The sequence below is a fragment of the Cololabis saira genome, chromosome 10 (assembly GCF_033807715.1).
Source record: "Cololabis saira isolate AMF1-May2022 chromosome 10, fColSai1.1, whole genome shotgun sequence".
In the NCBI taxonomy this organism is placed as follows: domain Eukaryota; kingdom Metazoa; phylum Chordata; class Actinopteri; order Beloniformes; family Belonidae; genus Cololabis; species Cololabis saira.
The window spans coordinates 7,533,613-7,553,109 of NC_084596.1; the positions used below are offsets into that span (position 1 = coordinate 7,533,613).

The window sequence follows — 19,497 nt, forward strand, 5'->3', positions numbered from 1 at the left end:
GTGTTAAAAACATCCAGCGCAGCTCACAGAAAAAAAAATGTTTGTAAATCAGGTTATATTTGTGTGTGCATCAAAAATACATTTGTGTATCTTGTCCTACGCACGTGTGAATTGTTCTGTGCATTTGTAAATCTTGTCCTGTGCATTTGTGAATCTATTGCCTCATAGTTTAGATATCTCCTTAAGATGTCCCTCTGGAAACATTATTTATTTCACTTATAAAATGTGTCTTGGCAATTTTTATAAATTGCAAAGAGTAAAGTACAGCAGATCCATAACAAACTAACAACATCGGTGATCCTGAGATTACCAAAGTTTATTTCAGCTGATGTGCAGTCAGGAGTCAACATGCAGCAGCTGGACAGTTGAGTCTGAGGCAACATGTTGTTAGACTTCTAACAACATTTTAATATGGGAATGGGTCGGACCTGACAGATCATTGGAAGCTGGGAACATGAAAGACCGGAGAGATGCTAGTTCTCTTAGAGTGGGGGTCGGAAACCCGCGGCACTAGAGCCGCATGCATCTTTAGCGCCGCCCTAGTGGCTCCTGGAGCTTTTTCAAAAATGTTTGAAAATGGAAATAGATGGGGGAGGGAAATATATTTTTTTGTTTTAATATGGTTTCTGTAGGAGGACAAACATGACACAAACATTCTTAACGTTTTCCAATGCTGTAAAAATGTGTAGAATAAATATTAGATTTCAACATTTCTGTTAACGAAGATTTGCGTCTGAGCCTGCGACACACATTTCTACGAGTAAATCAAGCACATAAATTCAGCGTCAGCATACTCAATTATTGTGTTGAGTCGTGTGATGTGATCGATATTGAGCAGACTACGCTTTTATGCAGGTTTGTGAACTCTTATGTATTTGTAGCCAACTTAGTCATTTTGATAGTAGGCTAATATAACTAATATAGATACATGCAGCATGTGTTGCCTTCATTCTAAGGCTCATACAAGACTTTTAATTTTTTGCGGCTCCAGACATATTTGTTTGTTGTTTTTTTGGTCCAATATGGCTCTTTCAACATTTTGGGTTGCCGCCCCCTGTCTTAGAGGAAGGTATACATTACAAAAAAGAAATGACCCTTTCATCTGCATTTAGGCCCTGTCCCAATCTCACCACTACCCCTACTTTTCAGCCCTACCCCTAAATTTTGCACGTTCCAATGAGGGTAGTGGTGTCCCAATTCCTCTTTTCACCTAGTGGTAGGGTGCTTATTTAGGGCGAGTGGTTATCAATCTAGCCTTTCAGAGCGAGGGTTTTCAGATGCACCCTAGCTGATCGAGGGCTAGAAAAATTTCCCAGAATGCTTTGCATCGTCATTTGCGGACTGAATCAAACAAAAAAACATGGTGGACATTTCTTATTTTTTACTGAATAAAATCAATATTTTGAGTTCGTTTCTGCATAAAAATGCGTTTTGATTACATTTCAAGCGAGGAATATATATTTTACTTTCATAATATTCACTCAGTGAATATACATAATCACTCGTTTGCCCGTTGTTGCGAAGTCTTTTTCAAACCTCGCCAGAATAAAGGCTGATTTATGGTTCCGCGTTACACCAACGCAGAGCCTACGGCGTAGGTTACGCGGCGACGCACACCGTACGCCGTAACCTACGCCATAGGCGCTGCGTTGGTGTAACGCGGAACCATAAATCAGCTTCGGAGCCGGCAGGCAGAAATCTCGAAATTTTCGGAGCAAATTTCTTAACAGGCGTAGCTACAACTGTTAGATTTCATCTATTAAACCAACATTTATCTTCCTAAATTATTTATTTCAGCCAGCGGTAATTCTCCACAGAGCTGCAGGTTTCTCCCCAGGACGACGGCGCAGGTTGACCAGGCGATCACGTCTGTACTCCGGCTGCTGCTGCTCCGAGCCGGCGGCTCTTATCATCGCCAAAAACATCAGATCAAATTTCTTAACAGGCGTTATTTGGATAAACTGAGCCCAGGTTGGGGATCTTAATGGTTACTTTTACGCATGAAAAAATATTAAAACTTAAAGGAGCATGAGGCAGGATTGAGGCAGGATTTATGAAAAAAATTCGTATATGTTTTAAGTTTTCTAGTAATAATGTCAGATGAAGCGTTCCAAACCAAAAAGAATGAGCCCTCTAGTGTATCTCTCCGTTGCCTTGAACAGGCTGTGTGCTGCAAAATGTGCTGCAATTCGGTCCCGAATTCCCCGCGCTGTCCTGCGGATGTGACGTCACATGACGCTGCATGCACGTTCTCCCCGTTCTCCCGTGCCGGCTTCGCTGTTGGCTGCAGTACCCCCAACGGCCGTCGTGGTGAAGGGTGGTGCTAGAGAGTCTCATTTCTTAAAAGGAGCCTCATGCTCCTTTAATAAAGTGGCATATTAACAGCGCTACAGCTGAAATTAAAACAGCTTTTGGCTCTCAGCTTCCTGATTTTAGGGGTGGTGCTGAAAGTAGGAGTAGGGGGAGTATTGGGACAGACCCCTGGGAAGATTTCAAGTGCCCTAAAATCTGTCCCTTCTTTTTTAAGGGTAGTGGTAGAAAGTAGGGGGTGTATTGGGATTGGCCCTTATACACCCCTCATTCCATCCTGTTTCTTACAGATGTTGGCCTTTTGTTATTAAGCATGTAATGTATGATTTTTTTCCAACATATATATGTGCGTGTGTGTGTGTGTGTGTGTGTGTGTGTGTGTGTGTGTATTTACTCACATAAAAGAGAGGAAGCTTGTTTGATCTTGTAAATACAGATCATTATTAGTCATCACTTGCTCCAGAGTGTGGCGTCTCATTCAGAGGAAAAAAAACGCTGCGATGCATTAAAGTCCTGCGTGTTTCAGTCTGAACAAATGACTCATGTGAACATTAAAATGTAATTGTGGACTTTCATGAAAATACCAGAATATATAAACTATAAAATAATTCATACATCTAAAATTAAACCTGAATTACATGTATTATTATTATTTCTGACTAATAGGAGTTGAGGTAAAAAGTAGTTTACTTCTAAACTGATGTCTGATATAAAAGGGTTAAATCCAGAGTTCGTCCTCTTCCTGTAATCTGATCCTGATGAACCTCCCTCTTCTTCCTGCTCTCAAACCAGCAGATTCAGTCGGACCACGTGATTCCTGGTTCTCAGGTTAGTTTCATGTTTGAGGAAGTGAAACGTCTCAGTCTCAGTTATCGAGAGGAGAAATGGCGCAGAAAGGAGATCAGCTGGACCAGGAAACCTTTTCTTGTTCGATCTGTTTGGAGGTTTTAAAGGATCCGGTGACTATTCCCTGTGGACACAGTTACTGTATGAACTGTATTAACAACTTCTGGGATGGAGAGGAGCAGAAGAAACTCTCCAGCTGTCCTCAGTGTAGACGGACTTTCACTCAGAAACCTGAGCTGGTAAAAAGCACCATGTTAGCAGCTTTAGTGGAGCAGATGAAGAAGACTGGACTCCAAGCTGCTCCTGCTGATCACTGCTATGCTGGACCTGAAGATGTGGCCTGTGATTTCTGCTCTGGGAGAAAACTGAAAGCCATCATCATTATCATCTGTGTGGTCTGTCTGGCCTATTACTGCCAGAAACACCTGCAGGACAACATCTGCCCCCATCATGGTGAGGTGATGAACATGTTCTGTCGTACTGATCAGAAGTCTATCTGTTATCTCTGCTCTGTGGAGGAACATAAAGGCCACGACATAGTCTCAGCTGCAGCAGAAAGGACTGAGAGGCAGAAAGAGATGGAGGTGAGTCGACAACAAATCCAGCAGGAGATCCAGGACAGAGAGAAAGATGTGAAGCTGCTTCAGCAGGAGGTGGAGGCCGTCAATCAGTCTGCTGATAAAACAGTGGAGGACAGTGAGGAGATCTTCACTGAGCTGATCTCTCTCCTCCAGAAAAGAAGCTCTGATGTGAAGCAGCAGACCAGATCCCAGCAGGAAACTGAAGTGAGGAGAGTCAGAGAGCTTGAGGAGAAGCTGCAGCAGGAGATCAGTGACCTGAAGAGGAGAGACGCTGAGATGAAGCAGCTCTCAGACACCGAGGACCACAACCAGTTTCTCCACAACTACCTCTCACTGTCACCACTAAGTCAGTCCACACACTCCTCCAGCATCAGCATCCGTCCTCTCAGATACTTTCAGGATGTGACAGCAGCTGTGTCAGAGGTCAGAGGTCGACTACAGGACATCCTGAGAGACACGTGGACAAACATCTCACTGACCATCACTGATGTGGATGTTTTACTGTCAGATTCACAATCAGAACCAGAGAGCAGAGCTGGATTCTTGAAATATTCATGTGAAATCACTCTGGATCCAAACACAGTACACACGATACTGTTACTGTCAGAGGAGAACAGAAAGGTGACTTTTATGGACCAACATCAGTCTTATTCTGATCATCCAGACAGATTCACTGATTGGCCTCAGGTCCTGAGTAGAGAGAGTCTGACTGGACGTCATTACTGGGAGGTGGAGAAGAAAGAAGGTGCAGTTAAGGTAGCAGTTTCATACAAGAATATCAGCAGATCAGGGGGAGAAAGTTTATTTGGATATAATGACAAATCTTGGTCACTACGTTGTTACTCAGACAGATGTGTATTTTGGTACAACAGCATCCCAACCTCCATCTCAGGTCCTCTGACCTCCAGAATAGGAGTTTACCTGGATCACAGAGCGGGTGTTCTGTCCTTCTACAGCGTCTCTGAAACCATGACCCTCCTCCACAGAGTCCAGACCTCCTTCACTCAGCCACTACACGCTGGAGTCGGTGTTGGTTTCACTGATGGAGCCTCAGCTGAGTTCTGTAAACTCAGATAGACGCGTTTCCTTCTCCGTGTTTATGAGTCAGAGTTGATTGTTGTGATGTTTCTTCACCGTTCAGAGATCCACGTCTCAAACTCTGATTGTAGAGGAACTTTGTTGTTCAGGTGTTTTGCAGGTTTCACTCTTATTTTGGTCGTTTATGGGATGTTTTATTTGATCAACCTAAAACTCTAAATGTGTCTTTATGTTTTAATCACATTATTCTTCTTCAGCTTCAGGAACCTGAACAGAAAAACCAGCAGATCTGCAGATCAGATGATGTTGATGTCTAAATCTTTTGAGGACAACCTGAATATTTAGTAAGAAATAAAACTGGTGATGTTTTGACAAAGTGTTTTCTTCAGTCTTCATTCCAGGATTTGACTCAGATCTGAGGGAGAAAACATGAATCTAATATTCCGGTCAAACTGAGGCAGTTTTTTTTAAAACTCTGGATAGTTTAGGGTCTGGCTTTGGTTTTATCCTCATTTCCAGATTGATGTGCAACAACAATCACTTTCCCAACACCACTGCTGGTGTCTTTCCCTCCTGGCGTTGTGTTTAACACACATGAACGTTCCAGATCAACCGGCAAAACCTGCTGATGACGAGCGTCGGGCTGGAGCTTCTGCGTTTACGTCAGTAACAGATCTTGTTCGTCTTTGTTGTGCTTTCATGAACAAACATCCCATAATAAAGGAGGCGTAGCTGAAAGTGACGACTCCCCGGAGGAAGAAGAGTCGGGCACCAACGTTTTTTCTTGTTAAGTTTTTATTATGCTTAAAAAAGAAAATTAAAAGACAGAGGAAGTGGTGATCAAAGAAAAAGAAAAATATATATTCATATTCAAATCTCTTTAAACATTTCTATTCATATCTGATTAACGATGCAAAGAAAATAATTCCCGTAGTAGTAGTGCTCGAGTAAAGTTCAATATAGACTTTTATTATAACAAAATAGGCAGTTTACGAGGGTTAAATATCTGTCAAGATCTCGTTGTACAACAACCAGGTTGGGACTCCTGGAGGTGGCGGCTCGTCTCCGGGACGCCGGCCCCGCCCTCCACGGGGTTGCCATGGTAGCACGCAGGGGGGCGGAGCTCCGACAGCAGGGGGCGGAGCTCAGACAGCAGGGGGCGGAGCTCCGACAGCAGGGGGCGGAGCTCCGACAGCAGGGGGCGGGGCTAGGACAGCAGGGGGCGGAGCTCCGCCAGCAGGGGGCGGAGCTCCGCCAGCAGGGGTCGGAGCTCCACACAACTCCGCCGCCGTGAAAGCGGGACGAAAAGCTGCCGATCCGACGGCGGACGAAACGTTTTCTTTCCTCAGAAAGTCGAATCTGACGTCTTCACATAAACGAAGGAGTTTCATTTGCGTCTCTGTAGACTTAAAATAGATTTCTGCTTTTATTCTCACGTGATGGATTTAATATCTGACGGTCGACAGCTTTCACACCTTCAAGTATGTTGAAAATATATTTTCATAATCACAAGTTACTCGTTCACTATTTAAAAAACATGTTCACTGAGTTTTGACCTTCTTTCATTCTAAATATGGACATTTAGAAAAAGAATTATACATATATTTCTACATATTTAAATTTATATGAGAAATCTTCAAAGTTATTTAGAAATTTCTTGATGATTTCTTGATGAAAGCTGATTTATTTATCTGTAGTTGATTCATTTCCCATTTATAGAGAATTTCTGCCATTAAAATCCAATTTCAGCAGAAATTGTTTCTCTTAGTGTCTTTTTATTCCTAAATAATTCCTGTAATTAAACCACTTTGTTGTGATAGTAAGGATGTGATTCTGAGTTTCTACTAAAATAGCGTCTTTGTGATTTCAAAATACAGATCTTTCTAATATATTTCAAATATTTCACCTTTCACCTTTTAAACATTTTCATGGGTATAAAATTCATTTCTAAACATTTATAGTTCCCTCTTGGCTGAGGTGTATTGCATGGTTTACAGAAGCAGCTCTCCTAAAAATCATTTCTCTTTAAAAATACAACGTCAACCGTCATCTGTAGAGGTTCACGATACCAGATGTGGCGGAAACGTTCAGACGTGTTGTTTCTCTTGGTTTCTGGGACGTTTAGAATCGGTTCTGTGAACATTTCGAGCCACTTAGACGGACCTTTCCTGGGAGTCCCACCGACGTGAAGAGAATCAAATCAACGCTTGAAGGAATCGACCCCCAGAAGCAGATCTGATGGCGACATCTGGAAGCGTGCGGCGCGGGAAGTTAAAAACACAAAACTGGATCAAAAAGTAAAAAATACCAACAAAAAAAGAAGCCGCAACATCAGACGCTGAGGTGAAAGGGCTGATGGGAAATAAACGGGGATGACTGACATGCTGTTAAAGCTCAAACGTGCAAAGTTTAGCGTTTTTGTGTCTCTGTTTCATCTCGTTTCCTCCAGGCTGACAAAAGCTGTCAGAGACTCCGCCCACCTGCTTACGAGACAAAAACAACCAAAAATACAAATCTGCTTTGTACGTTTCTTCTCGTCGCCGTCAAGAATTCTCCTCTGAAGTTTCCTCCCTTAAACATTAAGGAGCTGTACCGTGGCGAGTGTGATGTCACTTCCTGTGTGCTCTTTCCTGCTGGTCAGGAAACCGAACCGTCGTCTTCATGGAGAAAAAACTTAAAAAGATTGAGAATACCTTCAGGTGAGCCGCCGCCTCGTTTCTGGGGGGGTTAGAGGGGGGGGCGACTCTTCCTTTCAAAATAAAACTAAGTGGATGTAAAAAGAGCAGCGCCGGAGCGACCCGGGCGTCGGGACCTTCATAACTTCTCCTTGGACTGGACCCAGATGAAGGGACCCGACTGCTCCTCGATGATCTGCTTCACCTGGTCGTAGATCTCCTCCAGAGTGTCGCCCTGCACCACGGCTGCAGAGGAATGGAGGAAAAACCCGGATTAGAACCAGCAGCAGAGCAGTAGATGCTGACCGATGATGCTACTTTATTAGGGCCCGAGCACTGAAGGTGCGAGGACCCTATTGTATCTGTGATGTTTATTATTCTTCTTATTAATCTTATTATTATTATTTGGCCTAATGGCTCAACAGCGCCACCTAGAAAACTTTGTGCCTCAAGCCCCACAATACGGTTTGACGTACATCGGTAAATCGGTACACACCTGTATCATGTCACAACCATATTTGATAGTTCCTACTTTCTGCCATAACTTTTGAATGGTTTAATGTAAAGAGTCGTGGGTGGTATCAACGGACTCGGTTTTGAGTCATTGAACATAATTGGTGCAAATTAGCCCCGCCTCTTTTTCTGATTGGTCAATATTTGATAGTCCCTATTTTCTGCCATAACTTGAATGGTTTGATATAGAGTCGTGGGTGGTGTCATCCGCTAAATGTCCAGACCTGAAGAATCTACATGCAAGTCATACAAGCTTCCACTGCAGCCTGAACGTGCACAAGGGTGCGAGGGCCCGTTCATCGCTGCTTGCAGCTTTAATTTTACTTTATATTCAATCAAATTTGTCACAATAGCATAAACACACAGAGGACCCAGAGTGGTGGACGGCGTCTCACCTGTGAAATGTTCTGTGAACTCCTGCTCCAGCTTGGCGGCTCTGTCGAAGGTTTTCCTGCCCTGATCGTCCGTCAGACGCTTGTTCATCTCTCTGCAGGCGCAAATGCAGTTCAAGGTTTAGCAACGGCTGAGCTTCAGGTTTCAAGTTTCAAAGTAGGGAAGGTCCTTCCCCCGACTCACATGATGTTCTCCACAGATTTGGGTTTGATGAAGATGGCGATGGGGTGAAGCTGCGCCAGATGGAGTCTCTTGATGGCGTTTCGCGACACGTCCAGGATACAGTGTTTACCCTGAAAACGGTGCAGAAACAAAGATCAACCCCTCTGAAGGCTGGCAGCACCAAAGCTGCTCCAAAGCTGCACCAAAGCATAGAATATATACGTAGACGCCACATCGAGCGCTGCTGCGATACGTCAACGACGCCGCCATATTGGATGTGGCAAGACTGCGCTGTAAACTAATACAAGTAAATTGACTTATTTTCATAAAGCGCCTTTCTACAAAGAAATTTACATTTTACGTCTCATTTATTCATTCACATACGCACTAATATACTTGGGAAACAGTTAGGCACCAAATATAATATATTTAATTTTCTCAGATGGCAAAAATAAGAACTTTATTGATCCCACATAGGAGTAATTCATGTTATATCAGCTATAGAGAACAAGGTAGTGCCGAAAAACAATATATATCCCCCCTCACAAAAATAAGAAAAATAGAAAAACATATTTTCTCATCAACAAAGCATATTTAAAAATTTTCAAGTAACAAAATAACATATTTTAACAATTTTTCAGACAATAAAATAACATTTGAACAATTTTTCAGGCAATAAAATAACATGTTTTGACAGACCCCGCCGGAATCGCGCCATCCTGGTGCAAATGCACGTGCTGCCACTCACTCGCTTTCTTTTTGTTAGTGATGCCACTACTGTGACCACCAAATAATGTTGTTTTCCTGCCTCCACCTCATCCACAATATCTCCATCTCAGTCTGCTTGAAATTTAGTGGCACGGTGACTTGACACATGACTCATTCATCCTGACGCACAGCAGAAACAGACTGCAGGAAGCTGCTGCGCATGCTCAGCAGGCTCATTTATATGCAAATACAGTCATGAAGTATTTTGCATTGATCATTAATGGTATAAAGTGGGCGTGTAGAGGGCGGGATATGAAGCAAATTCACCCGCGCAACCTTCCAGCTGGACTGCGATTTATAAAGAGAACATTGCGTGCAGGTGTGAGTGCACACGGTTTTATAAATCCGGATTTTTTTGAGCGCACGTACACTTTTAGTATGAATCCTACACACTCTTTTATAAATGAGGCCCCTGGTCAGGATGAACCACAACCAGCCTACAGGGACTAGAGGTCCAGCAGCGGCGAGGGCGGCGGTTATGGATTAGGGATTGTTAGCCATCGGGCAAAGCGGGCAGAGTGTCACACTTACGGTAGCTACTCTCGCTGTCGCTGGCGTTGGACGTCACGTGTTCTGGAATCCCAACAACACAGAAAACAAGCAGGTCAGCATTCCCACAATGCTTTGCATGAGCAATCAAAGAATTCACATTTCTGAACTTCCTGTTGCAGGAATCTTCAAGCTCGTTATCACATTTACATCTGAAATCCTATCTGAGGTTTCCGTCCGGAATCGGTCAACCCAGAACCGCAGCTCCAGCCAGGTGAGACCAGCGCTGCAGGATCCAGCTGTTCACCTGCCCCAGCACACCTGGCACAGGTGAAGGGGTCACCGACGGGTCCCCGACCCGCCCATCTGAGTCAGTGCAGAACCGGACCCTGAATGAGGGGAACTGGACTTCACCCCGGATGTCCACCGAGACCAAGACCTCCAATCTGGGGATCCCTGCAGGTCTGAGGTGAGGAAGACCTCCAGTCTGGGGATCCCTGCAGGTCTGAGGTGAGGAAGACCTCCAGTCTGGAGATCCCTGCAGGTCTGAGGTGAGGAAGACCTCCAGTCTGGGGGATCCCTGCAGGTCTAGGGTGAGGAAGACCTCCAGTCTGGGGGATCCCTGCAGGTCTAGGGTGAGGAAGATCTCCAGTCTGGGGGATCCCTGCAGGTCTAGGGTGAGGAAGATCTCCAGTCTGGGGATCCCTGCAGGTCTGGGGTGAGGAAGACCTCCAGTCTCGGGATCCCTGCAGGTCTGGGGTGAGGAAGACCTCCACCAGGAACCAGCTTCAGCTTCTAAACACTTACTTCTTGAACTGATAATACATTTGTGTATCTTGTCCTACGCACGTGTGAATTGTTCTGTGCATTTGTGAATCCATCGCCTCATAGTTTAGATATCTCCTTAAGATGTCCCTCTGGAAACATTATTTATTTCACTTATAAAATGTGTCTTGGCAATTTTTATAAATTGCAAAGAGTAAAGTACAGCAGATCCCAAACTACAACATTGGTGATCCTGAGATTACCAAAGTTTATTTCAGCTGATGTGCAGTCAGGAGTCAACATGCAGCAGCTGGACAGTAAAGTCTGAGGCAACATGTTGTTAGACTTCTTTAATATGGGAATGGGTCGGACCTGACAGATCAGTGGAAGCTGGAACATGAAAGACCGGAGAGGTGACAGGTCATTCGAGGGACATTGTGGCCCCCTGCACCCGACACATGGATGCTAGTTCTCTTAGAGCAGGGGTCGGCAACCCGCGGCTCTCGTTAGCGCCGCCCTGGTGGCTCCCTGGAGCTTTTTCAAAAATGTTTGAAAATGGAAATAGATGGGGGAGGGAAATATATTTTTTTGTTTTAATATGGCTTCTGTAGGAGGACAAACATGACACAAACATTCTTAACGTTTTCCAATGCTGTAAAAATGTGTAGAATAAATATTAGATTTCAACATTTCTGTTAACGAAGATTTGCGTCTGAGCCTGCGACACACATTTCTACGAGTAAATCAAGCACATAAATTCAGCGTCAGCATACTCAATTATTGTGTTAAGTCGTGTGATGTGATCGATATTGAGCAGACTACGCTTTTATGCAGGTTTGTGAACTCTTATGTATTTGTAGCCAACTTAGTCATTTTGATAGTAGGCCAATATAACTAATATAGATACATGCAGCATGTGTTGTCTTCATTCTAAGGCTGATACAAGACTTTTCATTTTTTGCGGCTCCAGACATATTTGTTTGTTGTTTTTTGGTCCATTATGGCTCTTTCAACATTTTGGGTTGCCGACCCCTGTCTTAGAGGAAGGTATACGTTACAAAAAAGAAATGACCCTTTCCTCTGCATTTAGGCCCTGTCCCAATCCCACCACTACCCCTAGTTTTCATCCCTACCCCTAAATTTTGCGCGTTCCAATGAGGGTAGTGGTGTCCCAATTCCTCTTTTCACCTAGTGGTAGGGTGCTTATTTAGGGCGAGTGGTTATCAATCTAGCCCTTCAGAGCGAGGGTTTTCAGATGCTCTCTAGATGACCGAGGGCTAGAAAAATTTCCCAGAATGCTTTTCATCGTCATTTGCGGACTGAATCAAACAAAAAAACATGGCGGACATTTCTTATTTTTTACTGAATAAAATCAATATTTTGAGTTAGTTTCTGCATAAAAATGCGTTTTGATTACATTTCTAGCGAGAAATATATATTTTACTTTCATAATATTCACTCAGTGAATGTACATAATCACTCGTTTCCCCCTTGTTGCGAAGTCTTTTTCAAACCTTGGCAGAATAAAGGCTGATTTATGGTTCCGCGTTACACCAACGCAGAGCCTACGGCGTAGGTTACGCGGCGACGCGCGCTGTACGCCGTACCCTACACTGTAGGCTCTGCGTCGATTTAACGCGGAACCACAAATCAGCTCCCGAGCCGGCAGGCAGAAATCCCGAAATTTTCGGACCAAATTTCTTAATAGGCGTAGCAGCAACTGTTAGATTTCATCTATTAAACCAACATTTATCTTCCTAAATGATTTATTTCAGCCAGCGGTAATTCTCCACAGAGCTGCAGGTTTCTCCCCGGGACGACGGCGCAGGTTGACCTGGCGATCACGTCTGTACTCCGGCTGCTGCTGCTCCGAGCCGGCGGCTCTTCTCATCGCCTAAAACATCAGATCAAATTTCTTAACAGGCGTTATTTGGATAAACTGAGCCCAGGTTGGGGATCTTAACGGTTACTTTTACGCATGAAAAAATATTAAAACTTAATAAAGTGGCATATTAACAGCGCTACAGCTGAAATTAAAACAGCTTTTGGCTCTCAGCTTCCTGATTTTAGGGGTGGTGCTGAAAGTAGGAGTAGTGGGAGTATTGGGACAGACCTGGGAAGATTTCAAGTCCCTAAAATCTGTCCCTTCTTTTTTAGGGGTAGTGGTAGAAAGTAGGGCTAGTGAAAGAAAGTAGGGTGTGTATTGGGATTGGCCCTTATACACCCCTCATTCCATCCTGTTTCTTACAGATGTTGGCCTTTTGTTATTAAGCATGTAATGTATGATTTTTTTCCAACATGTGTGTGTGTGTGTGTGTGTGTGTATTTACTCACATAAAAGAGAGGAAGCTTGTTTGATCTTGTAAATACAGATCATTATTAGTCATCACTTGCTCCAGAGTGTGGCGTCTCATTCAGAGGAAAAAAACGCTGCGATTCATTAAAGTCCTGCGTGTTTCAGTCTGAACAAATGACTCATGTGAACATTAAAATGTAATTGTGGACTTTCATGAAAATACCAGAATATATAAACTATAAAATAATTCATACATCTAAAATGAAATCTGAATTACATTTATTATTATTATTTCTGACTAATAGGAGTTGAGGTAAAAAGTTGTTTACTTCTAAACTGATGTCTGATATAAAAGGGTTAAATCCAGAGTTCGTCCTCTTCCTGTAATCTGATGCTGGTGAACCTCCCTCTTCTTCCTGCTCTCAAACAGCAGATTCAGTCGGACCACGTGATTCTTGGTTCTCAGACTAGTTTCATGTTTGAGGAAGTGAAACTGTCTCAGTCTCAGTTATCGAGAGGAGAAATGGCACAGAAAGGAGTTCAGCTGGACCAGGAAACTTTTTGTTGTTCGATCTGTTTGGAGGTTTTAAAGGATCCGGTGACTATTCCCTGTGGACACAGTTATTGTATGAACTGTATCAACAACTTCTGGGATGAAGGAGAGGAGAAACTCCCCAGCTGTCCTCAGTGTAGACAGACTTTCACTCAGAAACCTGAGCTGGGGAAAAACACCATGTTAGCAGCTTTAGTGGAGCAGATGAAGAAGAGTGGACTCCAAGCTGCTCCTGCTGATCACTGCTATGCTGGACCTGAAGATGTGGCCTGTGATTTCTGCTCTGGAAGAAAACTGAAAGCCATCATCATCATCATCTGTGTGGTCTGTCTGGCCTATTACTGCCAGAAACACCTTCAACCTCATCATGATGCGGCTCCATTAAAGAAACACCAGCTGGTGGATCCCTCCAAGAACCTGCAGGACAACATCTGCCCCCGTCATGGTGAGGTGATGAAGATGTTCTGTCGTACTGATCAGAAGTCTATCTGTTATCTCTGCTCTGTGGAGGAACATAAAGGCCACGACATAGTCTCAGCTGCAGCAGAAAGGACTGAGAGGCAGAGAGAGATGGAGGTGAGTCGACAACAAATCCAGCAGCAGATCCAGGACAGAGAGAAAGATGTGAAGCTGCTTCAGCAGGAGGTGGAGGCCATCAATCAGTCTGCTGATAAAACAGTGGAGGACAGTGAGGAGATCTTCACTGAGCTGATCTCTCTCCTCCAGAAGAGAAGCTCTGATGTGAAGCAGCAGATCAGATCCCAGCAGGAAACTGAAGTGAGGAGAGTCAGAGAGCTGGAGGAGGAGCTGCAGCAGGAGATCACTGACCTGAAGAGGAGAGACGCTGAGATGAAGCAGCTCTCAGACACCGAGGACCACAACCAGTTTCTCCACAACTACCTCTCACTGCCACCACTCAGTGAGTCCATACACTCCAGCATCAGCATCCATCCTCTCAGCTACTTTCAGGATGTGACAGCAGCTGTGTCAGAGGTCAGAGGTCGACTACAGGACATCCTGAGAGACACGTGGACAAACATCTCACTGACCATCACTGATGTGGATGTTTTACTGTCAGATTCACAACCAGAACCAAAGAGCAGAGCTGGATTCTTGAAATATTCATGTGAAATCACTCTGGATCCAAACACAGCACACACACTGCTGTTACTGTCAGAGGAGAACAGAAAGGTGACTTTTATGGATGAAAATCAGTCTTATTCTGATCATCCAGACAGATTCACTGATTATCTTCAGGTCCTGAGTAGAGAGAGTCTGACTGGACGTCATTACTGGGAGGTGGAGAGGAAAGCAAATGTAGTTTTTGTAGCAGTTTCATACAAGAATATCAGCAGATCTGGGGATGAAAGTTTATTTGGAAATAATGACAATTCTTGGTCACTATATTGTGATTCAGAGAAATATATATTTTTGTACAACAGCATCGATACCTTCATCTCAGGTCCTCCGACCTCCAGAATAGGAGTTTACCTGGATCACAGAGCAGGTGTTCTGTCCTTCTACAGCGTCTCTGAAACCATGACCCTCCTCCACAGAGTCCAGACCTCCTTCACTCAGCCGCTACACGCTGGAGTTTGGGTTGGTAAAAATGTTGGAGACTCAGCTGAGTTCTGTAAACTCAGATAGACGCATTTCCTTCTCCGTGTTTGAGTCAGAGTTGATTGTTGTGATGTTTCTTCACCGTTCAGAGATCCACGTCTCAAACTCTGATTGTAGAGGAACTTTGTTGTTCAGGTGTTTTTCAGATTTCACTCTTGTTTCTGGTCATTAATGGGATGTTTTAGTCTATTTTATTTGATCAACCTGAAACTCTAAATGTGTCTTTATGTTTTAATCACATTATTCTTCTTCAGCTTCATGAACCTGAACATGAAAACCAGCAGATCTGCAGATCAGATGATGTTGATATCTAAATCTGTTGAGGATGTTTCATGTTTAACAATCTGAATATTTCGTAAGAAATAAAACTGGTGATGTTTTGACAAAGTGTTTTCTTCAGTCTTCATTCCAGGATTTGACTCAGATCTGAGGGAGAAAATATGAATCTAATATTCCGGTCAAACGGAGGCAGTTTTTTATAAAACTCTAGATAGTTTAGGGTCTTGCTTTGGTTTTATCCTTATTTCCCAACACCACTGCTGGTGTCTTTCCCTCCTGGCGTTGTGTTTAACACACATGAACGTTCCAGATCAACCGGAAAAACCTGCTGATGACGAGTGTCGGGCTGGAGCTTCTGCATTTACGTCAGGAACACGTCCTGTTCGTCTTCGTTGTGCTTTCATGAACAAACATCCCATAATAAAGGAGGCGGAGCTGAAAGTGACGACTCCCCGGAGGAAGAAAAGTCGGGCACAGACGTTTTTTCTTGTTAAGTTTTTATTATGCTTAAAAAAGAAAATTAAAAGACAGAGGAGGTGGTGATCAAAGAAAAAGAAAAATATATATTCATATTCAAATCTCTTTAAACATTTCTATTCATATCTGATTAACGATGCAAAGAAAATAATTCCCGTAGTAGTAGTGCTCGAGTAAAGTTCAATATAGACTTTTATTATAACAAAATAGGCAGTTTACGAGGGTTAAATATCTGTCAAGATCTCGTTGTACAACAACCAGGTTGGGACTCCTGGAGGTGGCGGCTCGTCTCCGGGACGCCGGCCCCGCCCTCCACGAGGTTGCCATGGTAGCACGCAGGGGGGCGGAGCTCCGACAGCAGGGGGCGGGGCTCCGCCAGCAGGGGGCGGAGCTCCACACGACTCCGCCGCCGTGAAAGCGGGACGAAAAGCTGCCGATCCGACGGCGGACAAACGTTTTCTTTCCTCAGAACCTCGAATCTGACGTCTTCACATAAATGAAGGAGTTTCATTCGCGTCTCTGTAGACTTAAAATAGATTTCTGCTTTTATTCTCACGTGATGGATTTAATATCTGACGGTCGACAGCTTTCACACCTTCAAGTATGTTGAAAATATATTTTCATAATCACAAGTTACTTGTTCACTATTTAAAAAACATGTTCACTGAGTTTTGACCTTCTTTCATTCTAAATATGGACATTTAGAAAAAGAATTATACATATATTTCTACATATTTAAATTTATATGAGAAATCTTCAAAGTTATTTAGAAATTTCTTGATGATTTCTTGATGATAGCTGATTTATTTATCTGTAGTTGATTCATTTCCCATTTATAGAGAATTTCTGCCATTAAAATCCAATTTCAGCAGAAATTGTTTCTCTTAGTGTCTTTTTATTCCTAAATAATTCCTGTAATTAAACCACTTTGTTGTGATAGTAAGGATGTGATTCTGAGTTTCTACTAAAATAGCGTCTTTGTGATTTCAAAATACAGATCTTTCTAATATATTTCAAATATTTCACCTTTCACCTTTTAAACATTTTCATGGATATAAAATTCATTTCTAAACATTTATAGTTCCCTCTTGGCTGAGGTGTATTGCATGGTTTACAGAAGCAGCTCTCTTAAAAATCATTTCTCTTTAAAAATACAACGTCAACCGTCATCTGTAGAGGTTCACGATACCAGATGTGGCGGAAACGTTCAGACGTGTTGTTTCTCTTGGTTTCTGGGACGTTTAGAATCGGTTCTGTGAACGTTTCGAGCCACTTTGACGGACCTTTCCTGGGAGTCCCACCGACGTGAAGAATCAAATCAACGCTTGAACGAATCGACCCCCAGAAGCAGATCTGATGGCGACATCTGGAAGCGTGCGGCGCGGGAAGTTAAAAACACAAAACTGGATCAAAAAGTAAAAAATACCAACAAAAAAAGAAGCCGCAACATCAGACGCTGAGGTGAAAGGGCTGATGGGAAATAAACGGGATGACTGACATGCTGTTAAAGCTCAAACGTGCAAAGTTTAGCGTTTTTGTGTCTCTGTTTCGTCTCGTTTCCTCCAGGCTGACAAAAGCTGTCAGAGACTCCGCCCACCTGCTTACGAGACAAAAACAACCAAAAATACAAATCTGCTTCGTACGTTTCTTCTCGTCGCCGTCAAGAATTCTCCTCTGAAGTTTCCTCCCTTAAACATTAAGGAGCTGTACCGTGGCGAGTGTGATGTCACTTCCTGTGTGCTCTTTCCTGCTGGTCAGGAAACCGAACCGTCGTCTTCATGGAGAAAAAACTTAAAAAGATTGAGAATACCTTCAGGTGAGCCGCCGCCTCGTTTCTGGGGGGGTTAGAGGGGGGGGCGACTCTTCCTTTCAAAATAAAACTAAGTGGATGTAAAAAGAGCAGCGCCGGAGCGACCCGGGCGTCGGGACCTTCATAACTTCTCCTTGGACTGGACCCAGATGAAGGGACCCGACTGCTCCTCGATGATCTGCTTCACCTGGTCGTAGATCTCCTCCAGAGTGTCGCCCTGCACCACGGCTGCAGAGGAATGGAGGAAAAACCCGGATTAGAACCAGCAGCAGAGCAGTAGATGCTGACCGATGATGCTACTTTATTAGGGCCCGAGCACTGAAGGTGCGAGGACCCTATTGTATCTGTGATGTTTGTTATTAGGGCCCGAGCACTGAAAGTGCGAGGACCCTATTGTATCTGTGATGTTTATTATTAGTGCCACGGCTGCAGCAAGAGGCACTCCTCCTCCAAAGCTATGCAATAGCAAGGAGGAGGAATGCCTCTGGCAAAGCCAGAGGCACTAATGTTATCCTGCGGGTTTATTTTTCTTATTCATTTTCCGGACAAAACGTCGGTTCGCTACTCCTCCTACAGCTTTGAGAAAACGCGAAAAGTAAAAACGTAGAAACGTGCGCCTTAAGCAGGAATCGTGTGCTATGACTTTTATAAGCGATTGGCGTGCACGTTTTTGCGCAACGTGCACAAACGTGCGCTTTTAGCGCCATCCGGAATGCATTGGGAGAACTTTGGGGCCTCACCACTCGCACACCGTTACTCGAAAAATTCTGAACCGATTTAGAAAGTTGTAGGCCCTGAATTTAACTACAGTCCTTTGGATTTTCAGAGCAATGGCACAAATAGTTTTTGCACGAAGTGCAAAAACATTTTCCAAATTTCCAAACTAATGGGGAACTATTGTCCCATGTATTTGTATGGCCCCATTCAAAGCGGATGGGAGAAAAAAGACAAAATTCACCTTTTTTCTGAGTCACGTATCTTTCTCATACTTGCACGTAGAACTGTCATTCAAACTTCAAAACGGAGGAAAACTTCTCTTCTCACTCCAAACCTGAAACAGTTTTTTCCTAAAATGTACACTTTTCAAGATATGAGCGCTCAAGCGAGGACTGGAAATCACTTTTTTGTCAAATCTAGAGTGAAGTTCTAATTGTTTAGAGCGAGCGAAATATCCAAAAAATGACCATAATTTTTACTTGTAACTCGAGCTCACGGCCAAACCGTAAAAGGTAGACAGATAATTTTTGGTCAGAATGTAGACATAGGTGTTGGGATTCATATAATGTGACTTATAATGTGACAGGCATGGTATGCACCAAATTTAAACGGGAGGGCTAACAGCCACGCCAATTCCTGCATCTGTCTCCATTGACGGGAAGGTTCTTTGCTGAGTCATCCCCCCTCCCTCTGTATATAGTAGGCTCAGCTGCTGAGTCATTCAGCCAGAACTGGTCACATGACTCAATCAGGACAGACTTCATATAATTTTACCTGGAAAATGGAGAAATCTGAACCCTGACCTTTTGACCTTAGCTGATCCCCAGTCCTGCTGGGAGCAGGTTCATGGTATATATATGTATATATATATTTTATATAATCGCCACCTGTAGGGGATGTTGAAACTGGTAATGAATGAATGAATGAATGCTGAAGCTGGTAATGAATGAATGAATGAATGCTGAAGCTGGTAATGAATGAATGAATGAATGAATGAAGAAGCTGGTAATGCATGAATGAATGAATGGATGAATGAAGCTGGTAATGAATGAATGAATGAATGAATGAATGAATGAATGCTGAAGTTGGTAATGAATGAATGAAGCTGGTAATGAATGATGCTGAATGCTGAAGCTGGTAATGAATGAATGAATGAATGCTGAAGCTGGTAATGAATGAATGAATGAAGAAGCTGGTAATGAATG

At 43.4% G+C, this 19,497-nt stretch overlaps 3 protein-coding genes and 1 long non-coding RNA gene across 18 annotated transcripts in view; 2 read left to right on the forward strand and 2 right to left on the reverse strand.

Moving 5' to 3' along the window:
• Positions 1–3,193: 3,193 nt before the first annotated feature.
• Positions 3,194–5,098, forward strand: LOC133451800 (tripartite motif-containing protein 16-like). Its single transcript, XM_061730944.1, has one exon. It carries the CDS (start codon positions 3,195–3,197, stop codon positions 4,812–4,814), a length of 1,620 nt encoding a protein of 539 aa, XP_061586928.1. The 5' UTR covers position 3,194; the 3' UTR covers positions 4,815–5,098.
• Positions 5,099–7,302: 2,204 nt separating this feature from the next.
• On the reverse strand, positions 7,303–12,953 carry LOC133452367 (uncharacterized). The gene is made up of 5 exons (XR_009783253.1): positions 12,875–12,953; positions 9,818–9,859; positions 8,540–8,649; positions 8,359–8,450; positions 7,303–7,696 (listed from the first exon to the last, which is right to left on the reverse strand). It is a non-coding gene; the product is annotated as an uncharacterized LOC133452367 (long non-coding RNA).
• Positions 12,954–13,325: 372 nt separating this feature from the next.
• Positions 13,326–15,378, forward strand: LOC133451801 (tripartite motif-containing protein 16-like). Its single transcript, XM_061730945.1, has one exon. The coding sequence runs from the start codon at positions 13,360–13,362 to the stop codon at positions 15,034–15,036; it is 1,677 nt and encodes a 558-aa protein (XP_061586929.1). The 5' UTR covers positions 13,326–13,359; the 3' UTR covers positions 15,037–15,378.
• A 408-nt stretch (positions 15,379–15,786) lies between these two features.
• The window catches only part of LOC133452365 (discs large homolog 1-like protein), a 93,183-nt gene continuing 89,472 nt past the window's right edge, over positions 15,787–19,497 (reverse strand). For 9 of the 15 annotated variants that reach the window (XM_061731619.1, XM_061731630.1, XM_061731629.1 and 6 more), the window contains one exon: positions 15,789–17,803. In XM_061731619.1, coding sequence (XP_061587603.1) covers positions 17,697–17,803 — 107 coding nt within the window. In that variant the 3' untranslated portion in view covers positions 15,789–17,696. Of the gene's footprint in view, positions 17,804–19,497 lie in introns of all 15 variants that reach the window. The other 6 variants (XM_061731627.1, XM_061731620.1, XM_061731622.1 and 3 more) reach the window with 2 other exon arrangements.

Bases quoted from the DNA above. Each gene is read 5' to 3' on its own strand.
- LOC133451800 (XM_061730944.1), top strand. From the start codon at position 3,195: ATGGCGCAGAAAGGAGATCAGCTGGACCAGGAAACCTTTTCTTGTTCG.
- LOC133451801 (XM_061730945.1), top strand. From the start codon at position 13,360: ATGGCACAGAAAGGAGTTCAGCTGGACCAGGAAACTTTTTGTTGTTCG.